General features: G+C 44.0%; 1 protein-coding gene across 1 annotated transcript; it reads right to left on the bottom strand.

Moving 5' to 3' along the window:
* Window positions 1-313: 313 nt before the first annotated feature.
* LOC134568412 (gastrula zinc finger protein XlCGF71.1-like) lies at window positions 314-17,153 on the bottom strand. Its single transcript, XM_063426992.1, has 3 exons — window positions 17,120-17,153; window positions 13,262-13,383; window positions 314-1,726 (listed from the first exon to the last, which is right to left on the bottom strand). The coding sequence occupies exons 2-3, from the start codon at window positions 13,287-13,289 to the stop codon at window positions 1,053-1,055; spliced, it is 702 nt and encodes a 233-aa protein (XP_063283062.1). The 5' UTR covers window positions 13,290-13,383; window positions 17,120-17,153; the 3' UTR covers window positions 314-1,052.
* Between the last annotated feature and the right edge of the window lie 1,780 nt (window positions 17,154-18,933).

Raw genomic sequence — 18,933 nt, 5'->3', positions numbered from 1 at the left:
CAACGATTCATAAATGGTGAATAGCTGTGGGAAAATTAAACAGATATCAACGGAGGTGCCAATGCACTCTTGACAAAACAAAATTGTGAGAAAAACACGAGTCAGGTACGCGCCTACCTTTTCTATTTCTCCCTTTAACTTTAACTCTCTGGTTCCCCTATGTACAGCTGGCAAATATCCATCAGTAGCGATCTGGACAGGGAGTTTAGGGAACAGCCATCTCTCACACTTTCTATTCCTCACTTTATCTCCTTGATACAGAAGTAAACTGTAGATGTATAGATCGATGTGCATAAAAAAGTATTACACTCTACATATAAGTAACTTGGATGTAGTTTACATAGTATTAAATCAACATTAAAAGAAAACCCTACAAGATGCAACTTACCAGACACAATTGACAATAATAGGAGAATTACTCAAATTGTAACTAGATTTTTGCAAGCTTTAAGAAGATGAAAACCTACAGTCATTTCAGAAGAGAGCACAAGAGACATTGGCTATTATTATTTTATTTCAACTTTATTTCTTATACAACACTTGCTTTTTAATAATTAAAATAACATGAAAGTTATATTTGCAAACCACATGTGTTCATAATTAAAGAATTTAGGGTGAAAACCTCTTGGTGTTGTACTATCAGTAAAATTTCACTCCTGGCTGAAAAAGGATGCTAAAAATGAGGTCGCTGAAAACTCTTCATTTACCAAAACTTTATATTTTGCAAGTATATATATATAAAAAAAAAAAAAACCCGACAACATTTACAACTGATATACTTTGCAGAATAAGAATTAATTCTAGATAAATCTTAATCGTAAATAAATACCACCTTTTCAAAAAGGAATAGGAGTTATTATTTATAGTGTCAGCATGAGAAAGGCTTTGCAATATTGTGATATGCTGGATCAAAAACAAAATCTGAATAACATTTCTAGTATGTATCACATTCACAATACAAAATGTCTTATTCCAATGTAAACACACTGATGCCTCATAAAACCTTAGAGCTGATTATAACATTACCCACAATCAGAGCAATCACATAATATCTACTTTTTATGAATTCTTCGATGAATAACAAGACTTGAATGCTGGCTAAAACTTTTCCCACATTCAGCACATGTAAAAGGTTTTTCTCCTGTGTGAGTTCTCCTATGTCTCACAAGGTCTGGTTTACTGACAAAAAATTTCCCACATTCAGAACATGAGAAAGGTTTCTCTCCTGTGTGAGTTCTCTTATGTATAACAAGGTTCGACTGCCACATGAAACGTTTCCCACATTCAGAACATGAGTAAGGTTTTTCTCCTGTGTGAGATCTCAAATGTGCAACAAGATGTGCACCCTGGTTAAAACATTGACCACATTCAGAACATGAGAAGGGTCTCTCTCCTGTGTGAATTCTTTTATGCTTCACAAGATCTGATTTACTGACAAAACATTTGTCACAATCAGAACATGGGAAAGGCTTTTCTCCTGTGTGAGACCTGAGGTGGAGAACAAATTTTGAATAATAACGACAGCATTTCCCACATTCAGAACATGTGAAATGTTTTGGTTCTCCGCTTCCTATATCATTTGTAGACATATAGGACTCTGCGAGATTTCTTGATTTTTGAGGACTAGAATCCTCAGTGCTTTTATTAGGGGATTTCTTCAAAGCCTTGCTTAGTGTATTTCTGTTCTTGTCATGTCCTTCGGGGGAATTTCTGCTCACAGAATCACCTGAAAGAAATGAGCAGGAAGTTAAAGAAAATCTGTCACTATAAATTATACACTTAAAATCACTATAAATGATTTACTTGGAAAAACTGAAAATATGTTTATTAAAGATAAGAAATGTGACTATGAAGTATCATGGTGATTGAGAAGGACATTTCAATTCATTTGTGTGCTTCAACCCCTTCACTATAAAAATTCTGTATACACACACTTTTACTCTCATTTGCTTTGCAAAATGAAATTTAGCCCATAATGCCTTCACGAATGGTCAACAGTTTGAGAGGAACAAATTTATTTGAATTATTTTATCAGAAAATAGAGTGATCGTTGTTTTTTAATTTACTAATGAAACAAGCATATTCAGATTCCTGAGGAGAGCTCTCAGAACAGTAGCACGTTTCCCATAGTGATCCTCACCCGCAACACGAGCATCTCGCATTGGAAGCTACCATCCAGGTGGAAGCCAGGTGAAAACATGCACGGTGAACCATATCTGAGAGGAAACAGATTTGCTGGAGGGAGGGGAAGAGAGGGGGGGGCGAGGGGGAGGGGGTTAACCCCTTGTGTCCCTTTAAGTGCTTTTACACTATCATTTGTTTCTTCTTGATTTTGTTTATTTATGTAAATATATTGCAACTACACCATTTTTAAGTGGTCGATTTATATCAGTACATTAGTAAAGTACCGGTCTTTTCGCATGTATACACGGTTTATATATTACAGTGTGTGCCTCGGTTATAAATCTATTTTCTGTTATACGTGCACACTTTCCTGTTTTTTTCTTTGTAAAATAGTACTATATACATATATAACATATATCCAATAACTTCAGACTGTTTCAAGAGACCTGGGATCAAATTGTCAGTGAAGAATAGTGTAAAATCAGTAAAACATTATTGCAGTTTAAGATAACAGACAATTACACTTAGAAAGAGCCATACAAATCATGATGCTAAATGTGCTTATGTCAGGGCTTGACAAATTTGTTTGGAATCTAGGAGCCAGCTAAAAAAGTTAGGAGCCAGTTTTGTTTTTTTTTGCCATGCAGAAACCGCCGACTATGCCAAGAGACCTACAATAAAATTCTCTGTCCCCCCCCATCCACAATCATTTATTTGGTTATTTTGCTTAAGAAGTTGCAGAAATGAATTCCCATTACCTGCAACCCAAGCTTGAGCCTAACAACACCAACTCTGGGTCAGTATTTATAATACTCCTTAATCTGTACGGCTTATCTCTTACAGGGATTTTGAATACATAGACACAGACACACTCTCAAACACACACATATACATAGACACACACACACTTTGGGTAATAAATATAAAATAAACAAATTAAAACCAATGTGGCTTAGTAGAGAAGTAAAACAAGATATTAAAAATAAGAAAAGGACTTTTAAAGCATTTAACCCCTTAAGACCGCAGCCAAATGTACAAGTTGTGATCCAAAAAAAACGTAAACAAAACCTGGCATTTGCGCTATATGTCTGTCCAACCGTAATTCACCTCTTTCATATTAAATGCACCCACACTTATTATATATCATTTTATTCAGGGGAAACAGGGCTTTCGTTTAACATCAAATATTTAGGTATGGAACATAATTTAATATGAAAAAAACATAAAAAATGGGAGAAAATAAGAATTTTTTACATTGTTTTAGTTCTACGTGACATTTTAACTGTGAATGTCAAAATACTGTTTGCTTTTACTGCAATACAATACACATATTTGTATTCAGCAATGTCTCACGTGTAAAACAGTACCCCCTATGTACAGGTTTTATGGTGTTTTGGGAAGTTACAGGGTCAAATATAGCGTGCTACATATTTCAGTTTTTTCACATTGATATTCGCCAGATTGGTTATGTTGCCTTTGAGACCATATGGTAGCCCAGGAATAAGAATTACCCCCATGATGGCATACCATTTGCAAAAGTAGACAACCCAAGGTATTGCAAATGGAGTATGTCCAGTCTTTTTTAGTAGCCACTTGGTCACAAACACTGGCCAAAGTTAGTGTTAATATTTGAAAATTGCAAAAAACTAATTTGAACGCAAATTTTGGCCAGTGTTTGTGACTAAGTGGCTACTAAAAAAAACTGAACATACCCTGGGTAGTCTACTATTGCAAATGGTATGCCATCATGGGGATAATTTTCATTCCTGGGCTACCATACAGTCTCAAAGGCAACCTGGCGAATTTTAATGTGAAAAAACTGAAACGCAAACCTTATATTTGACTCTGTAACTTTTGAAAACACCATAAAACCTGTAAATGGGGTACTGTTATACTCAGGAGACTTCGCTGAACACAAATATTAGTGTTTCAAAACAGTAAAATGTATCACAACCATTATATCGTCAGTGTAAGTGCCATTTGTGTGTGAAAAATGCAAAAAATAACACTGTCACTGACGATATCGTCGTTGTAATATATTTTACTGTTTTGAAACACTAATATTTGTGTTCAGCGAAGTCTTCCAAGTAAAACAGTACCCCCAATGTACAGGTTTTATGATGTCTTGGAAAGTTACAGGGTTAAATATAGTGCTAATAAATTTGAATTCCCTGAACTTTCGGCCTGGGTTGTCAGGCAGGTCCTGCAAATTGTAATTAATGAAATGACCTAATTATGTAAAATTATTACATAAATATATACGTAGAATTATTATATATATATATATATATATATGTATATAATTTTTTCTATTATTTTTATTTATATATTTAGGTGTATATATATATATATATATATATATGGTGATATATACGTATATACTTATGTATATAGATATATATATTATTTCGTTCTACATGTATTTTGATAATATATATACCGTATATACTCGAGTATAAGCCGACCCGAATATAAGCCGAGGCCCCTAATTTTACCCCAAAAAACTGGGAAAACTTATTGACTCGAGTATAAGACTAGGGTGGGAAATGCAGCAGCTACTGGTAAATTTCTAAATAAAATTAGATCCTAAAAAAAATATATTAACTGAATATTTATTTACAGTGTGTGTATAATGAATGCAGTGTGTGTGTATGAATGCGGCGTGTGTATGAGTGCAGAGTGCGTATGAGTGCAGTGTGTGTGTGTATGAGTGCAGTGTGTGTGTATGAATGCAGTGTGTGTGTATGAATGCAGTGTGTGTATGAATGCAGTGTGTGTATGAGTGCAGTGTGTGTATGAGTGCAGCGTGTGTGTGTATGAGTGCAGCGTGTGTGTGTATGAGTGCAGTGTGTGTGTGTATGAGTGCAGTGTGTGTGTATGAGTGCAGTGTGTGTGTATGAGTGCAGTGTGTGTGTATGAGTGCAGTGTGTGTGTGTATGAATGCAGTGTGTGTGTATGAATGCAGTGTGTGTGTATGAATGCAGTGTGTGTGTATGAATGCAGTGTGTGTGTATGAATGCAGTGTGTGTGTATGAGTGCAGTGTGTGTGTGTATGAATGCAGTGTGTGTGTGTATGAATGCAGTGTGTGTGAGTGCAGTGTGTGTGTGTATGAGTGCAGTGTGTGTGTGTATGAGTGCAGTGTGTGTGTGTATGAGTGCAGTGTGTGTGTGTATGAGTGCAGTGTGTGTGTGTATGAGTGCAGTGTGTGTGTGTATGAGTGCAGTGTGTGTGTATGAGTGCAGTGTGTGTGTGTATGAGTGCAGTGTGTGTGTGTATGAGTGCAGTGTGTGTGTATGAATGCAGTGTGTATGTGTATGAATGCAGTGTGTATGTGTATGAATGCAGTGTGTGTGTATGAATGCAGTGTGTGTGTATGAATGCAGTGTGTGTGTATGAGTGCAGTGTGTGTGTATGAATGCAGTGTGTGTGTATGAATGCAGTGTGTGTGAGTGCAGTGTGTGTGTGAGTGCAGTGTGTGTATGAGTGCAGTGTGTGTATGAGTGCAGTGTGTGTATGTGTGCAGTGTGTGTATGTGTGCAGTGTGTGTATGTGTGCAGTGTGTGTGTATGAATCCAGTGTGTGTGTGTGTGTGTGTGTGTGTTGCAGTGGTGGGGGGGGGGTGGGCAATTTTATTATTTTTTTATTTATTTATTATTATTTTATAATTATTTTAATATATTTTTTTAATTATTATTCATCTTATTTTTTATTTTATTATTATTATTTTTTTTTCGTCCCCCCTCCCTGCTTGATATATGGCAGGGAGGGGGGCTCTTACTCCCTGGTGGTCCAGCATTGGTAGTTCAGTGGGGGCTGTGGGGGCTGCAGAGAGATGTAACTTACCTGTCCTGCAGCTCCTGTCAGCTCTCTCCTCCTCCTCGCCGTCCGTACAGCTCCCTCTGTCAGCTCCCAGTGTAAGTCTCGCGAGAGCCGCGGCTCTCGCGAGATTTACACTGGGAGCTGACCGAGGTGCTGAACGGACGGCGCGGAGGAGGAGAGAGCTGACAGGAGCTGCAGGACAGGTAAGTAACGCTCTCTGCAGCCCCCACAGCCCCTGTCTGTATTATGGCAATGCAAATTGCCATAATACAGACTATTGACTCGAGTATAAGCAGAGTTGGGGTTTTTCAGCACAAAAAATGTGCTGAAAAACTCGGCTTATACTCGAGTATATACTGTATATTAATTTTAAAATACAGTTAGAACAAAATGACGCATGTTTTTTATCTATTTATTTTTTATTATTTTTTTAATTTTATTTTTTAACATATTTATATAATTATTTATTTTTTATTATATATAAATATATATATAATGAAAATTATATATATATTTAATCAATATCATTGTACGTGTATTTTGATATTAATATATATATAATTATGTATATATTAATATTAAAATACACGTAGACAGTGTATGTATATGTATGTGTGTGTATATATATATATATATATATATATATATATATATGTAAGAAATTGATATGCCAAACTGCAATATTGTATATACCTTTCTGTGTATGTGACTGGTTTAATTTCCTTGATAACTGTTTGATAAGGATCAAAGCGTTCAATTGCATTTTACAACATCCAGCTAAAACAAAAGCTTACATCCCCCCAGTATTCCATGTATGTTATCAGAAGACCAAAGTAATTAACATCTAGGTGTAACCATGGAAGTGTGTGTGTTTTCCAAAGCTGTCTAACCTACCCAGAAACCAAGAGATCAAACCAAGAGATCAAAGGGAAAGACTTGTGTAAAGACAGAACTCTCTGGAGAAAGAGGGCGGGATAAACCACTTTTGGGAGGGAAAAGGAATTCTGGGACTTGTAGTTTATTACTCCAAGAATCAGTCTTTAAAAGGACAACATCCAAGGAAGGCTCGCTCTCTCTTTGTCTCTTTGGAGAGGACAGCACAGCAAGCAGGGCCATGGTGAACTGATAGTCTGTCCCAGATTACCCAAGATGAAGGCGCAAGGGGAAGACCTCCATTGAAATGTTTAAGTATTGCCCTTTTATTATGTATCTTTTGGTTTTGGACTGACTATGGTTATAATGTGTAATGTGTATATCCTTTTTAAAATCTAACAGTATCCTTAAATTAATATTAACAATACATTTTATTATACACTTGTGTTTGTGTCTTATTTGTCACACATTCCCTAAAAGAATATCCTTGTAAGAGGGTCATAATTTCTTACATATATACTTAGATCATATATATAATAAATATATATATATGATCTAAGTATATATTATTTAATTTTACACTTATTTAACATGTTTCATTTTATTTTCAGGCAGCAGGGGGAGTACCTGTCATTACAGGCACTCCCCCTGCTGGCATTGACATGGACGGCTATGCCGTCCATGTGATCGCGAGGTCCTCGCAAGGACCTCGTGATCACATGGCCCTGGGGGCCCGAAGAGGACAGAGGGGGACTCCCTGGGCTCCCAGGTAAGTCCCCCATACCGCGATCGCCGGGGTTGGATCGCTGGCCACCGGGTAAGTACAAAAGATCGCAGGACGTTCTATGCCGTCCTGGGGCGTTTAGAGCCACCAAAATAAGGACGGCATAGGACGTCCTGCGGTCTTAAGGGGTTAAATTAGACAAATCAGAGGCATCGAATATAAGATATAAGGAAGCCAATAATACTTGCAAAAAGGCAATTAAAGTGGCTAAACTAGAAAATGAGAAATTGATAGCCAAAGAATGCAAAACCAACCCCAACATTTTTTTCAAGTACATTAATTCTACAAAAACAAAAATTTAAAGTGTAGGTACACTGAAAACAGAGATAGGTCTGTTAGTCAATGAAGACCAGGAAAAGGCAGAAATTTTAAATAACTATTTTTCTTCAGTACATATTAATGAGGATCCTATGGCAAGAGATATGCAAATGATTGCTGCAACAAACTTGCAGATAACTTGTGATTGGATAACTCGAGACAAGGTGCTACAGCTATTAAAGAAAATTAATATAAATAAAGCTCTGGGGCCTGACGGTATTCACCCACGAGTACTTAAGGAGCTATGTGGGGAAATAAGTGAATCTCTGTATTTAATTTTTCAAGATTCTTTTGTTTCAGGTGTTGTACCGGAGGATTGGAGGAAGGCAGATGTTGTTCCTATATTTAAAAAGGGTTCAAAATCCTTGCCTGGAAATTATAGACCTCTGAGCTTAACTTCTGTAACTGGGAAAATATTTGAAGGGCTATTAAGGGATAATATTCAGGAATTCAATGGGAAGAACTTTGTTATTAGCAATATTCAGCATGGTTTTATGAAACATAGGTCATGTCAAACTAACCTAATTGCATTCTACGAAGAAGTAAGTAGAAATATAGATCAGGGTGTTGCAGTGGATGTGATCTACTTGGATTTTGCCAAGGCATTTGATACAGTTCCTCACAATAGGTTAGTCTTCAAACTAAAAGAAATTGGTCTAGATGAATATTCTTGTTCTTGGGTAGAACATTGGCTTAAAGATAGAGTACAACGAGTTGTCATAAATGGTAAATTTTCAAGCTGGACAAAAGTGGTAAGTGGTGTCCCCTCAGGGTTCTGTTTTGGGACCGCTTCTATTTAACATATTTATAAATTATCTTGATATGGGCATTGAAAGTCATGTATCAGTGTTTGCAGATGACACAAAACTTTGTAAAGTAATAAAATGTGAGCAGGATATTGCTTTGCTGCAGAGGGATTTGGATAGATTAGGGGCCTGGGCACTAAAATGGCAGATGAAATGTAACGTAGAGAAATGCAAAGTTATGCACTTCGGGGTTAAGAATGCACAAGCAACTTACACACTAAATGGTAGTGAATTAGGGATAACCACACACGAGAAGGATTTGGGAATTGTTATAGACAACAAATTAGGTAGCAATATGCAATGTCAATCTGCCGTTGCTAAGGCCAGTAAGGTTTTGTCATGTATAAATAGGGGGATAAATTCTCGAGATGAAAATATAATTTTGCCTCTTTATAAATCGCTGGTAAGACCACACCTTGAATATGCTGTGCAATTTTGGGCACCTGTTCTAAAGAAAGATATCATGGCACTAGAAAAAGTGCAGAGACGAGCTACAAAATGTATAAAAGGAATGGAGCATTTTAGTTATGAAGAAAGGTTAAAACATTTAAATCTCTTTAGTTTGGAAAAACGGCGCCTGAGAGGGGATATGATAACATTATTCAAATATATTCGGGGCCCAGTACAAACCATTATCTGGAAATCTATTCATAAACAGGGCTATACATAGGACACAATGTCACACATTTAGGCTTGAAGAAAGGAGATTTCATCTAAAGCAAAGAAAAGTTTTTTTAATAGTAAGAGCAAAAAGGATATGGAATTCTTTGCCTGAAGAGGTGATTTTGTCAGAGTCTATACAGATGTTTAAACTGCAATTGGATAAATACTTGCAAAAACATAACATACAGGGATATAATTTCTAATTAGTGGGGTAATAGCTGCTTGATCCAAGGAGACACCTGACTGCTATTTTAGGGTCAAGAAGGAATTTTTTCCTAGTTTGTTGCAAAATTGGAAGCGCTGGGTTTTTTGCCTTCTTTTGGATCAACAGCAAAAGCATATGTGAGGAAGGCTGAACTTGATGGACGCAAGTCCCTTTTCAGCTATGTAACTATGTAACTCTCAAACACACACATACTCACAGACACACACACACACACACACAAACACAGACACAAACACAGACACAAACACAGACACAAACACAGACACAAACACAGACACAAACACACACACACAAACACACACACACAAAAATTATTATTATTTTTTTAAATTACAAAAATGTCCACCAAGCCTCCCTTCATGGAAAACTGGCGTGGACCTGTCCCTGGGGTCCAGTGGGGCGGGTGACTGTCTCCCGGTCAGACGCTGCGATGGAGCTGTGTTCTCTCTGCTCCTTCTTACCGCGCGGGCTGTCTACTGATGCTGGGAGCCGGAATATGACATCATATTCCAGATCCCGGCATCAGTAAACGGCGGGCGGCGAGAGGGAGCAGAGAGAACACCGCTCCCTCGCCGCATCTGACCGGGAGACAGGCGCCCGCCGGGTGGTCCACCATGTGGCCATTAGGCCACCTCTTTGTCCCCCCCATGAGCTGCAGGAACAGCGGGAACGGGGTTCCTGCTGTTAAAAAAAGTGCAGGAACGGGGGGGCGGGGCCTGACGTGCTCCATGAGAGCTCTCATGCCAGCGAGCACAAACTCGAATCTCATGGTTAATCTACCCATGCCGGCAGATCAAAGTGCCCAAAAGCTGAACCACGACCACATGAGGAACAGATTGATATCTGTCCCGCACCGACAAATCGGCGGAGCACCTTCACCGTCCATGCGGCCCACACTGGAGCAGAGCCTGAGGCCTGTGGGAAGCGGCCGATCTCCCGGCATGGGATCTGCTCATCAGACTCGCCTGAACGCTGCCCTGCTACCCCCCCCTCTGGACCAGCGGGGGTTATCCCGGTCCTCGCTGGGGACGGCTACCCCCACACAGCGGTTCAAACAAGCGACTAAGCCCACAAACGTACAAGCCCCCAGGGGCCCACGCAAGATGGCGGCACAAAACACCCTCGCCGAACCACCCAGGCATACCCAAGCATTCTTTGGCAAACTTCGAACCGGACTCTGGACCTTGCTCCACGCCAGAGTTCGACACTTCAAGCTGGTGATGCAAAGTGTAGCGGCGTGGATCCGCCCGACTACCCGACGCTGCCTGAGTAGAGGCCCACCTCGAGCTCCCAGAGCAGCCGCCAGACAGAGCCATCCTCAGAGCTCAAACAGGCGGGAAACGGCGACAAGCCCACCAAACTCAGAAATCCACTCTCACAAAAGCCAGAGAGATATGCAACAAACCGGGCAATCCAGAGCCCCACCCACCCAACACTCCGTCTCCCAAAGCAGCATGATCCGACTCTACACCAAACACGATGCTACACATGCAAGAACACAGCGACGAATTCCAAGGGGCACAGACCGAGCCGGCCTCCGAAACACTGCAAGCAGGCCACAGGGCAACAACGGGGAAACAGAAGGGAACGGAACCAGGGACTTACCTACACTGGGTATCGGATGAAGCACTCATTACACCGCCGCACAAGGGCCCTCTTAGCCTGAACTGTTCCTAGCCCACGCGGTAACGAAACACCCGGACTCAGAGACCACATGTATATCCTAGGCAAGCTGCACTCACATGCTAGCATTGATAGAAATTTAACGTGATATGTCTGACCACACTCATACCCAGTGATTTCATAGCATAATGTTCCTATGCTTTAGTCTGCACCCAAATGCCGTTCTGTTTTAAGATGTATTCATGCTTTTACTGTGTATTTTATTTTTCTTTCATCTAATCTTACTGTTCTAGACAGCTTTTACGAAGCTGTCATTAGGAGTGCATAACATACCAGGCTGTTTTCCACCCGACTCGTTAGCACCCCATGCTATGCACAACAGCCCCAAGTAACTAATAGCTCAAGCCTAGCGCCTATACGATTAGCGAGCAAACGAAACGCATGTATATACCAATCTGCATATAATATCGGAGCATACCTAACTCTTGGGCATGCCAGCCATATCTGCCCAATTAAACCGTGACTAACCTAGGTCTAGAAAGCCTTGCAAGTCTTGTTATTCCACCATAGTTGACTCTATTTACACTAGACGCATGACCCCAGCCTGATTGTATACTAACATAAAAAATGTGCTGATACTTCAAATGCCATGACTGTACAAATTATGCTGTTATATCTATCGTTAATGCCGTGGTGGCAATGCCAATACTTTGTTATCCCTTGCACAAAAAAAAATAAAGATTTAAAAAAAAAAGTGCAGGAACGCTGTTCCCACACGTTCCTGCAGGATGCAAACCCTGGTCTACACCTGCCAGAATGTAGACCTAATGCTACCTCACTAGACCAAGGATCCAGTACCCCTGCTATACTGCCAGGGAATATGATCTGCCAACAGAAAACCTGGAAAATGTACCAGTAAAGTTAAAGGAACTGAACAGGAAAAAAAATAACCTTCCTGCCTCCCTCCAACCCCCTCCCCTCCTCCCCTCCTCAACAGTAAACCTACTGTCACTAAATGCTTTTCCCCCTAAATAGTGTAATAAAGAGCTCTGCCCAAATAGTGTAAAAAGTGGTTATCAAAGGGATGTGCAGATAACAGAGACTGGCAAGAAAGGGGTTACCAGAGGGATGGGCATATAACAGAGACTGAGAGGGAAGGGGTCACCAGCGGGATGGCAGATAGAGGTAGAGAGGTTGGCTGATGGGAGATGATGTGGAAAGGGTTAACAGTTGGTAAAGAGGTTGGCTGACAGGGGATAGAGTGGAAGGGGTTACCAGTGGGTAGTGAGTTGGTTGACAGGGGCGGGAGAGAGGGGTGGATGAGAAGGCTTGCACTGCTGAAATCTACAGAACATTTTAAAGCACTGCAGGAAAACTACACAAAAAGAAAGAAGAGAGACCAACCACAAGTATTTGAGCTTATTAGCTTTAATTGAAGATTAACTTGTTTAGCTGCCTGTAGTGTCCCTTTAAAGAAAAGGTTGGGGACAGTCAAAGCAGAGCACCACACAAATTACATACAGCCAGCAAACATTAGACCTAGACGACACACACTTATTACACACGCCTCACCGCGCCACACACACACAGACTATGGAGAGAAAAGAGGACAATACACTATTCTCCAGATATTTACACATTAAACGTGAATAGAAAAACAGAAATAAAAATAAGCTTTGGCTAGCTGAGTAGGATTTTTTTTCTAAATAAGCTATTTTGCCTCTGTTGTCCCACTCAAATTTAAATTTGACCAATTCTGAGTTTATTGAACAAAACTGTTCATGTATAAGCAGTATCCCCAAACTTTCAAAAATGAAACTATTTTGGGTTTGGACAAAAACTTTTTTTTTTTTAATTTCCACTGCCCTTGCTCAATCACAAACATAACCAAAGGTGTCAAATTACAAGAGTAAGGAGCATATCTGAAGAATTGTATTCCCCCCCCCCCCCCCCCCCCAGATATAACTGTGTATTCTGATGAGAAAGATTTACTATAAAAAGAGGGTGTGCTGAGATTTTCTTACCCAGAGAGCTGACGGTCTTCTCCATCATTACATCCCCATAAGGAATCTTCGCTTCTTGATTTAAATAGTACCGACTCCTCCTCGGAGAAGCCAATGGCCACTTCCTCAAACTCAAATTGTTCCTAAATAAACACATTATTTACATTGTCATGACTCATCATCATCTACAAACAGCCAATGAAATTGAATTCTTTGTCTGGACATAAACTATGCTTTTTATAACTTATGTTCCCTTAGTATCTTCTAATATAACCTACAGAATATATTTATCTTCTTCTACAAGGAAGGCTGAACTTGATCGACATGCCTCTTTTCAGCCTATGCAACTATGTATATATACCATACCCTTGAATTATACTTCCACGATTAATCTAATTGTGTGATAAGTAGCAGCACTGAATAAATGCTGCTGTATCCCCCACTCCTTCCATGCCTCCTTCTCTCTCCATGTTCCCCCCTCTCCTTCTCTCTCTCTCTCTCCATGTTCCCCCCTCTCCGTCTATCTCTCTCTCCATGTCCCCCCTCTCCTTCTCTCTCTCTCTCCATGTTCCCCCCTCTCCGTCTCTCTCTCACTCCATGTTCCCCCCTCTCCGTCTCTCTCACTCCATGTTCCCCCCTCTCCGTCTCTCTCTCTCCATGTTCCCCCCTCTCCGTCTCTCTCTCTCTCCATGTTCCCCCCTCTCCGTCTCTCTCTCTCCATGTTCCCCCCTCTCCGTCTCTCTCTCTCTCCATGTTCCCCCCTCTCCTCCTCTCTCTCTCTCCATGTTCCCCCCTCTCCTCCTCTCTCTCTCCATGTCCCCTCTCCTCCTCTCTCTCTCCATGTCCCCTCTCCTCCTCTCTCTCTCCATGTCCCCTCTCCTCCTCTCTCTCTCCATGTCCCCCTCTCCTTCTCTCTCTCTCCATGTCCCCCTCTCCTTCTCTCTCTCTCCATGTTCCCCTCTCCTTCTCTCTCTCTCTCTCTCCATGTTCCCCCTCTCCTTCTCTCTCTCTCTCTCTCCATGTTCCCCCTCTCCTTCTCTCTCTCTCCCTCTCCATGTTCCCCCTCTCCTTCTCTCTCTCTCCATGTTTCCCCCTCTCCTTCTCTCTCTCTCCATGTTTCCCCCTCTCCTTCTCTCTCTCTCCATGTTTCCCCCTCTCCTTCTCTCTCTCTCCATGTTTCCCCCTCTCCTCCTCTCTCTCTCCATGTTTCCCCCTCTCCTTCTCTCTCTCTCCATGTCCCCCTCTCCTTCTCTCTCTCCCCGTGTTCCCCCTCTCCTTCTCTCTCTCCATGTTCCCCCCTCTCTCCCCATGTTCCCCCCTCTCTCCCCATGTTCCCCCCTCTCTCCCCATGTCCCCCTCTCCTTCTCTCTCCATGTTCCCCCTCTCCTTCTCTCTCCATGTTCCCCCTCTCCTTCTCTCCTTCTCTCTCTCTCTCTCTCTCTCTCTCTCTCTCTCCATGTTCCCCCCTCTCCTTCTCTCTCTCTCTCTCTCTCTCCATGTTCCCCCCTCTCCTTCTCTCTCTCTCTCCATGTTCCCCCCTCTCCTTCTCTCTCTCTCTCCATGTTCCCCCCTCTCCTTCTCTCTCTCTCCATGTTCCCCCCTCTCCTTCTCTCTCTCCCCATGTTCCCCCTCTCCTTCTCTCTCTCTCTCCATGTTCCCCCTCTCCTTCTCTCTCTCTCTCTCCATGTTCCCCCTCTCCTTCTCTCTCTCTCCCCATGTTCCCCCTCTCCTTCTCTCTCTCTCTCTCTCCATGTTCCCCCTCTCCTTCTCTCTCTCTCTCTCCATGTTCCCCCTCTCCTTCTCTCTCTCTCTCCATGTTCCCCCTCTCCTTCTCTCTCTCTCTCCATGTTCCCCCTCTCCTTCTCTCTCTCTCTCTCCATGTTCCCCCTCTCCTTCTCTCTCTCTCTCTCCATGTTCCCCCTCTCCTTCTCTCTCTCTCTCCCCATGTTCCCCCTCTCCTTCTCTCTCTCTCTCCATGTTCCCCCTCTCCTTCTCTCTCTCTCTCTCCATGTTCCCCCTCTCCTTCTCTCTCTCTCTCTCCATGTTCCCCCTCTCCTTCTCTCTCTCTCTCTCCATGTTCCCCCTCTCCTTCTCTCTCTCTCTCTCCATGTTCCCCCTCTCCTTCTCTCTCTCTCTCTCCATGTTCCCCCTCTCCTTCTCTCTCTCTCTCTCCATGTTCCCCCTCTCCTTCTCTCTCTCTCTCTCCATGTTCCCCCTCTCCTTCTCTCTCTCTCTCTCCATGTTCCCCCTCTCCTTCTCTCTCTCTCTCTCCATGTTCCCCCTCTCCTTCTCTCTCTCTCTCTCCATGTTCCCCCTCTCCTTCTCTCTCTCTCTCTCCATGTTCCCCCTCTCCTTCTCTCTCTCTCTCTCCATGTTCCCCCTCTCCTTCTCTCTCTCTCTCTCCATGTTCCCCCTCTCCTTCTCTCTCTCTCTCTCCATGTTCCCCCTCTCCTTCTCTCTCTCTCTCTCCATGTTCCCCCTCTCCTTCTCTCTCTCTCTCTCCATGTTCCCCCTCTCCTTCTCTCTCTCTCTCTCCATGTTCCCCCTCTCCTTCTCTCTCTCTCTCTCCATGTTCCCCCTCTCCTTCTCTCTCTCTCTCTCCATGTTCCCCCTCTCCTTCTCTCTCTCTCTCTCCATGTTCCCCCTCTCCTTCTCTCTCTCTCTCTCCATGTTCCCCCTCTCCTTCTCTCTCTCTCTCTCCATGTTCCCCCTCTCCTTCTCTCTCTCTCTCTCCATGTTCCCCCTCTCCTTCTCTCTCTCTCTCCATGTTCCCCCTCTCCTTCTCTCTCTCTCTCTCCATGTTCCCCCTCTCCTTCTCTCTCTCTCTCCATGTTCCCCCTCTCCTTCTCTCTCTCTCTCTCCATGTTCCCCCTCTCCTTCTCTCTCTCTCTCTCCATGTTCCCCCTCTCCTTCTCTCTCTCTCTCTCCATGTTCCCCCTCTCCTTCTCTCTCTCTCTCTCCATGTTCCCCCTCTCCTTCTATCTCTCTCTCTCCATGTTCCCCCTCTCCTTCTCTCTCTCTCTCTCCATGTTCCCCCTCTCCTTCTCTCTCTCTCTCTCTCTCCATGTTCCCCCTCTCCTTCTCTCTCTCTCTCTCCATGTTCCCCCTCTCCTTCTCTCTCTCTCTCTCCATGTTCCCCCTCTCCTTCTCTCTCTCTCTCTCCATGTTCCCCCTCTCCTTCTCTCTCTCTCTCCATGTCCCCCCTCTCTCTCCCCCTCTGCCCATGTCCCCCTCCTCTCTCCCCCTCTGCCCATGTCCCCCCTCTCTCTCCCCATGTCCCCCTCCTCTCTCCCCATGTCCCCCTCCTCTCTCCCCATGTCCCCCCTCTCTAACTCTCCATGTCCCCCCTCTCCAACTCTCCATGTCCCCCCTCTCCAACTCTCCATGTCCCCCCTCTCTAACTCTCCATGTTCCCCCTCTCTCTCTCCATGTCTCCCCCTCTCTAACTCTCCATGTTCCCCCTCTCTCTCTCCATGTCCCCCCTCTCTCTCTCTCCATGTCTCCCCCTCTCCATGTCCCCCCCTCTCCTTCTCTCCATGTTCCCCCTCTCCTTCTCTCTCTCCATGTTCCCCCCTCTCTCTCCATGTCCCCCCCTCTCATTCTCTCTCTCCATGTCCCCCCTCACCTTCTCTCTCTCTCTCCATGTTCCCCCCTCTCCTTCTCTCTCTCTCTCTCTCTCTCTCTCTCTCCCTCTCCTTCTCTCTCTCCATGTCCCCCCCTCTCCTTCTCTCTCTCTCCATGTTCCCCCCTCTCTCTCCATGTTCCCCCCTCTCTCTCCATGTTCCCCCCTCTCCCCATGTTAATGTAATTGACTGATTAGTGATAACATTGCTCTGGATCCAGGAATAACCCAATAAACACAATGAACCCCGGACTCACCCTCCGCTCCCAGCGACTCAGACAAAAGGAAAATCTGAACGGATATCCTCAATAGTAGCGATGGAAATTACGTCATAGAGAAAATTCCGCCCAGCGCCATGATGGTTAAGGGCAAGCCTCCTACTACTAATAATAAGAAGTATGGGCAATATGCAGCGATTAGCCCATTGTTTTCGGGTAGATTTTACTCATACGTGATAGGAGGTTTGCCCGCAATCATCATGGCGTCGGAAGGACGTCACTTCATGGTTCCAGAGCAATACTATCACTAATCAGTCAATTACATTAACATGGGGAGAGCGGGGAACATGGGGGGAGAGAGAGAAGGAGAGGGGGGGACATGGAGAGAGAGAGAGAGAAGGAGAGGGGGGAACATGGAGAGAGGGGGGGCATGGAGAGAGAGAGAGAAGGAGAGAGGGGAACATGGAGAGAGAAGGAGAGGGGGGAACATGGAGAGAGAAGGAGAGGGGGGAACATGGAGAGAGAGAGAGAGAGAGAAAAGGAGAGGGGGGACCATGGAGAGAGAGAGAGAAGGAGAGGGGGGAACATGGAGAGAGGGGGGGCATGGAGAGAGAGAGAGAGAAGGAGAGAGGGGAACATGGAGAGAGAAGGAGAGGGGGGAACATGGAGAGAGAGAGAGGAGAGGGGGGGACATGAAGAGAGAAGGAGAGGGGGGAATGGAGAGAGAGAGAGAAGGAGAGGGGGAACATGAAGAGAGAAGGAGAGGGGGAACATGGAGAGAGAGAGAGAAGGAGAGGGGGGGACATGAAGAGAGAAGGAGAGGGGGGAACATGGAGAGATGGAGAGGGGGGAACATGGAGAGAGAGAGAAGGAGAGGGGGGAACATGAAGAGAGAAGGAGAGGGGGGAACATGGAGAGAGAGAGAAGGAGAGGGGGGAACATGGAGAGAGAGAGAGAAGGAGAGGGGGGAACATGGAGAGAGAGAGAGAAGGAGAGGGGGGAACATGGAGAGAGAGAAGAAGAAGAGGGGGAACATGGAGAGAGAGAGAAGGAGAGGGGGAACATGGAGAGAGAGAGAAGGAGAGGGGGGACATGAAGAGAGAGAGGAGATTGGGAACATGGAGAGAAGGAGAGGGGGGGACATGGAGAGAGAGAGAAGGAGAGGGGGAACATGGAGAGAATGAGAGGGGGGACATGGAGAGAGAGAGAGAAGGAGAGGGGGAACATGGAGAGAGAGAGAGAGAAGGAGAGGGGGAACATGAAGAGAGAGAAGGAGAGGGGGAACAAGGAGAGAGAGAGAAGGAGAGGGGGAACATGGAGAGAGAAGGAGAGGGGGAACATGGAGAGAGAGAGTGAGAGAGAAGGAGAGGGGGAACATGGAGAGAGAGAGGAGAGGGGGCAACATGGATAGAGGAATAAGGAGGGGGGCAACATGGAGAGAGAGAGAGAAGGAGAGGGGGAACATGGAGAGAGAGAGTGAGAGAGAAGGAGAGGGGGGAACATGGAGAGAGAGAGGAGAGGGGGCAACATGGATAGAGGAATAAGGAGAGGGGGAACATGGAGAGAATGAGAGGGGGGACATGGAGAGAGAGAGAAGGAGAGGGGGGAACATGGAGAGAGGGGGGGCATGGAGAGAGAGAGAGAAGGAGAGAGGGGAACATGGAGAGAGAAGGAGAGGGGGAACATGGAGAGAGAGAGAGAGAGAGAGAGAGAAGGAGAGGGGGAACATGGAGAGAGAGAAGGAGAGGGGGAACATGAAGAGAGAAGGAGAGGGGGGAATGGAGAGAGAGAGAGAGAAGGAGAGGGGGGAACATGAAGAGAGAAGGAGAGGGGGAACATGGAGAGAGAGAGAG

This window comes from Pelobates fuscus, chromosome 7 (assembly GCF_036172605.1).
Source record: "Pelobates fuscus isolate aPelFus1 chromosome 7, aPelFus1.pri, whole genome shotgun sequence".
Taxonomy (NCBI): Eukaryota; Metazoa; Chordata; class Amphibia; order Anura; family Pelobatidae; genus Pelobates; species Pelobates fuscus.
The sequence above is the reverse complement of the archived record's forward strand: the minus strand, read 5'-3'. Positions and strand labels throughout refer to the sequence as shown.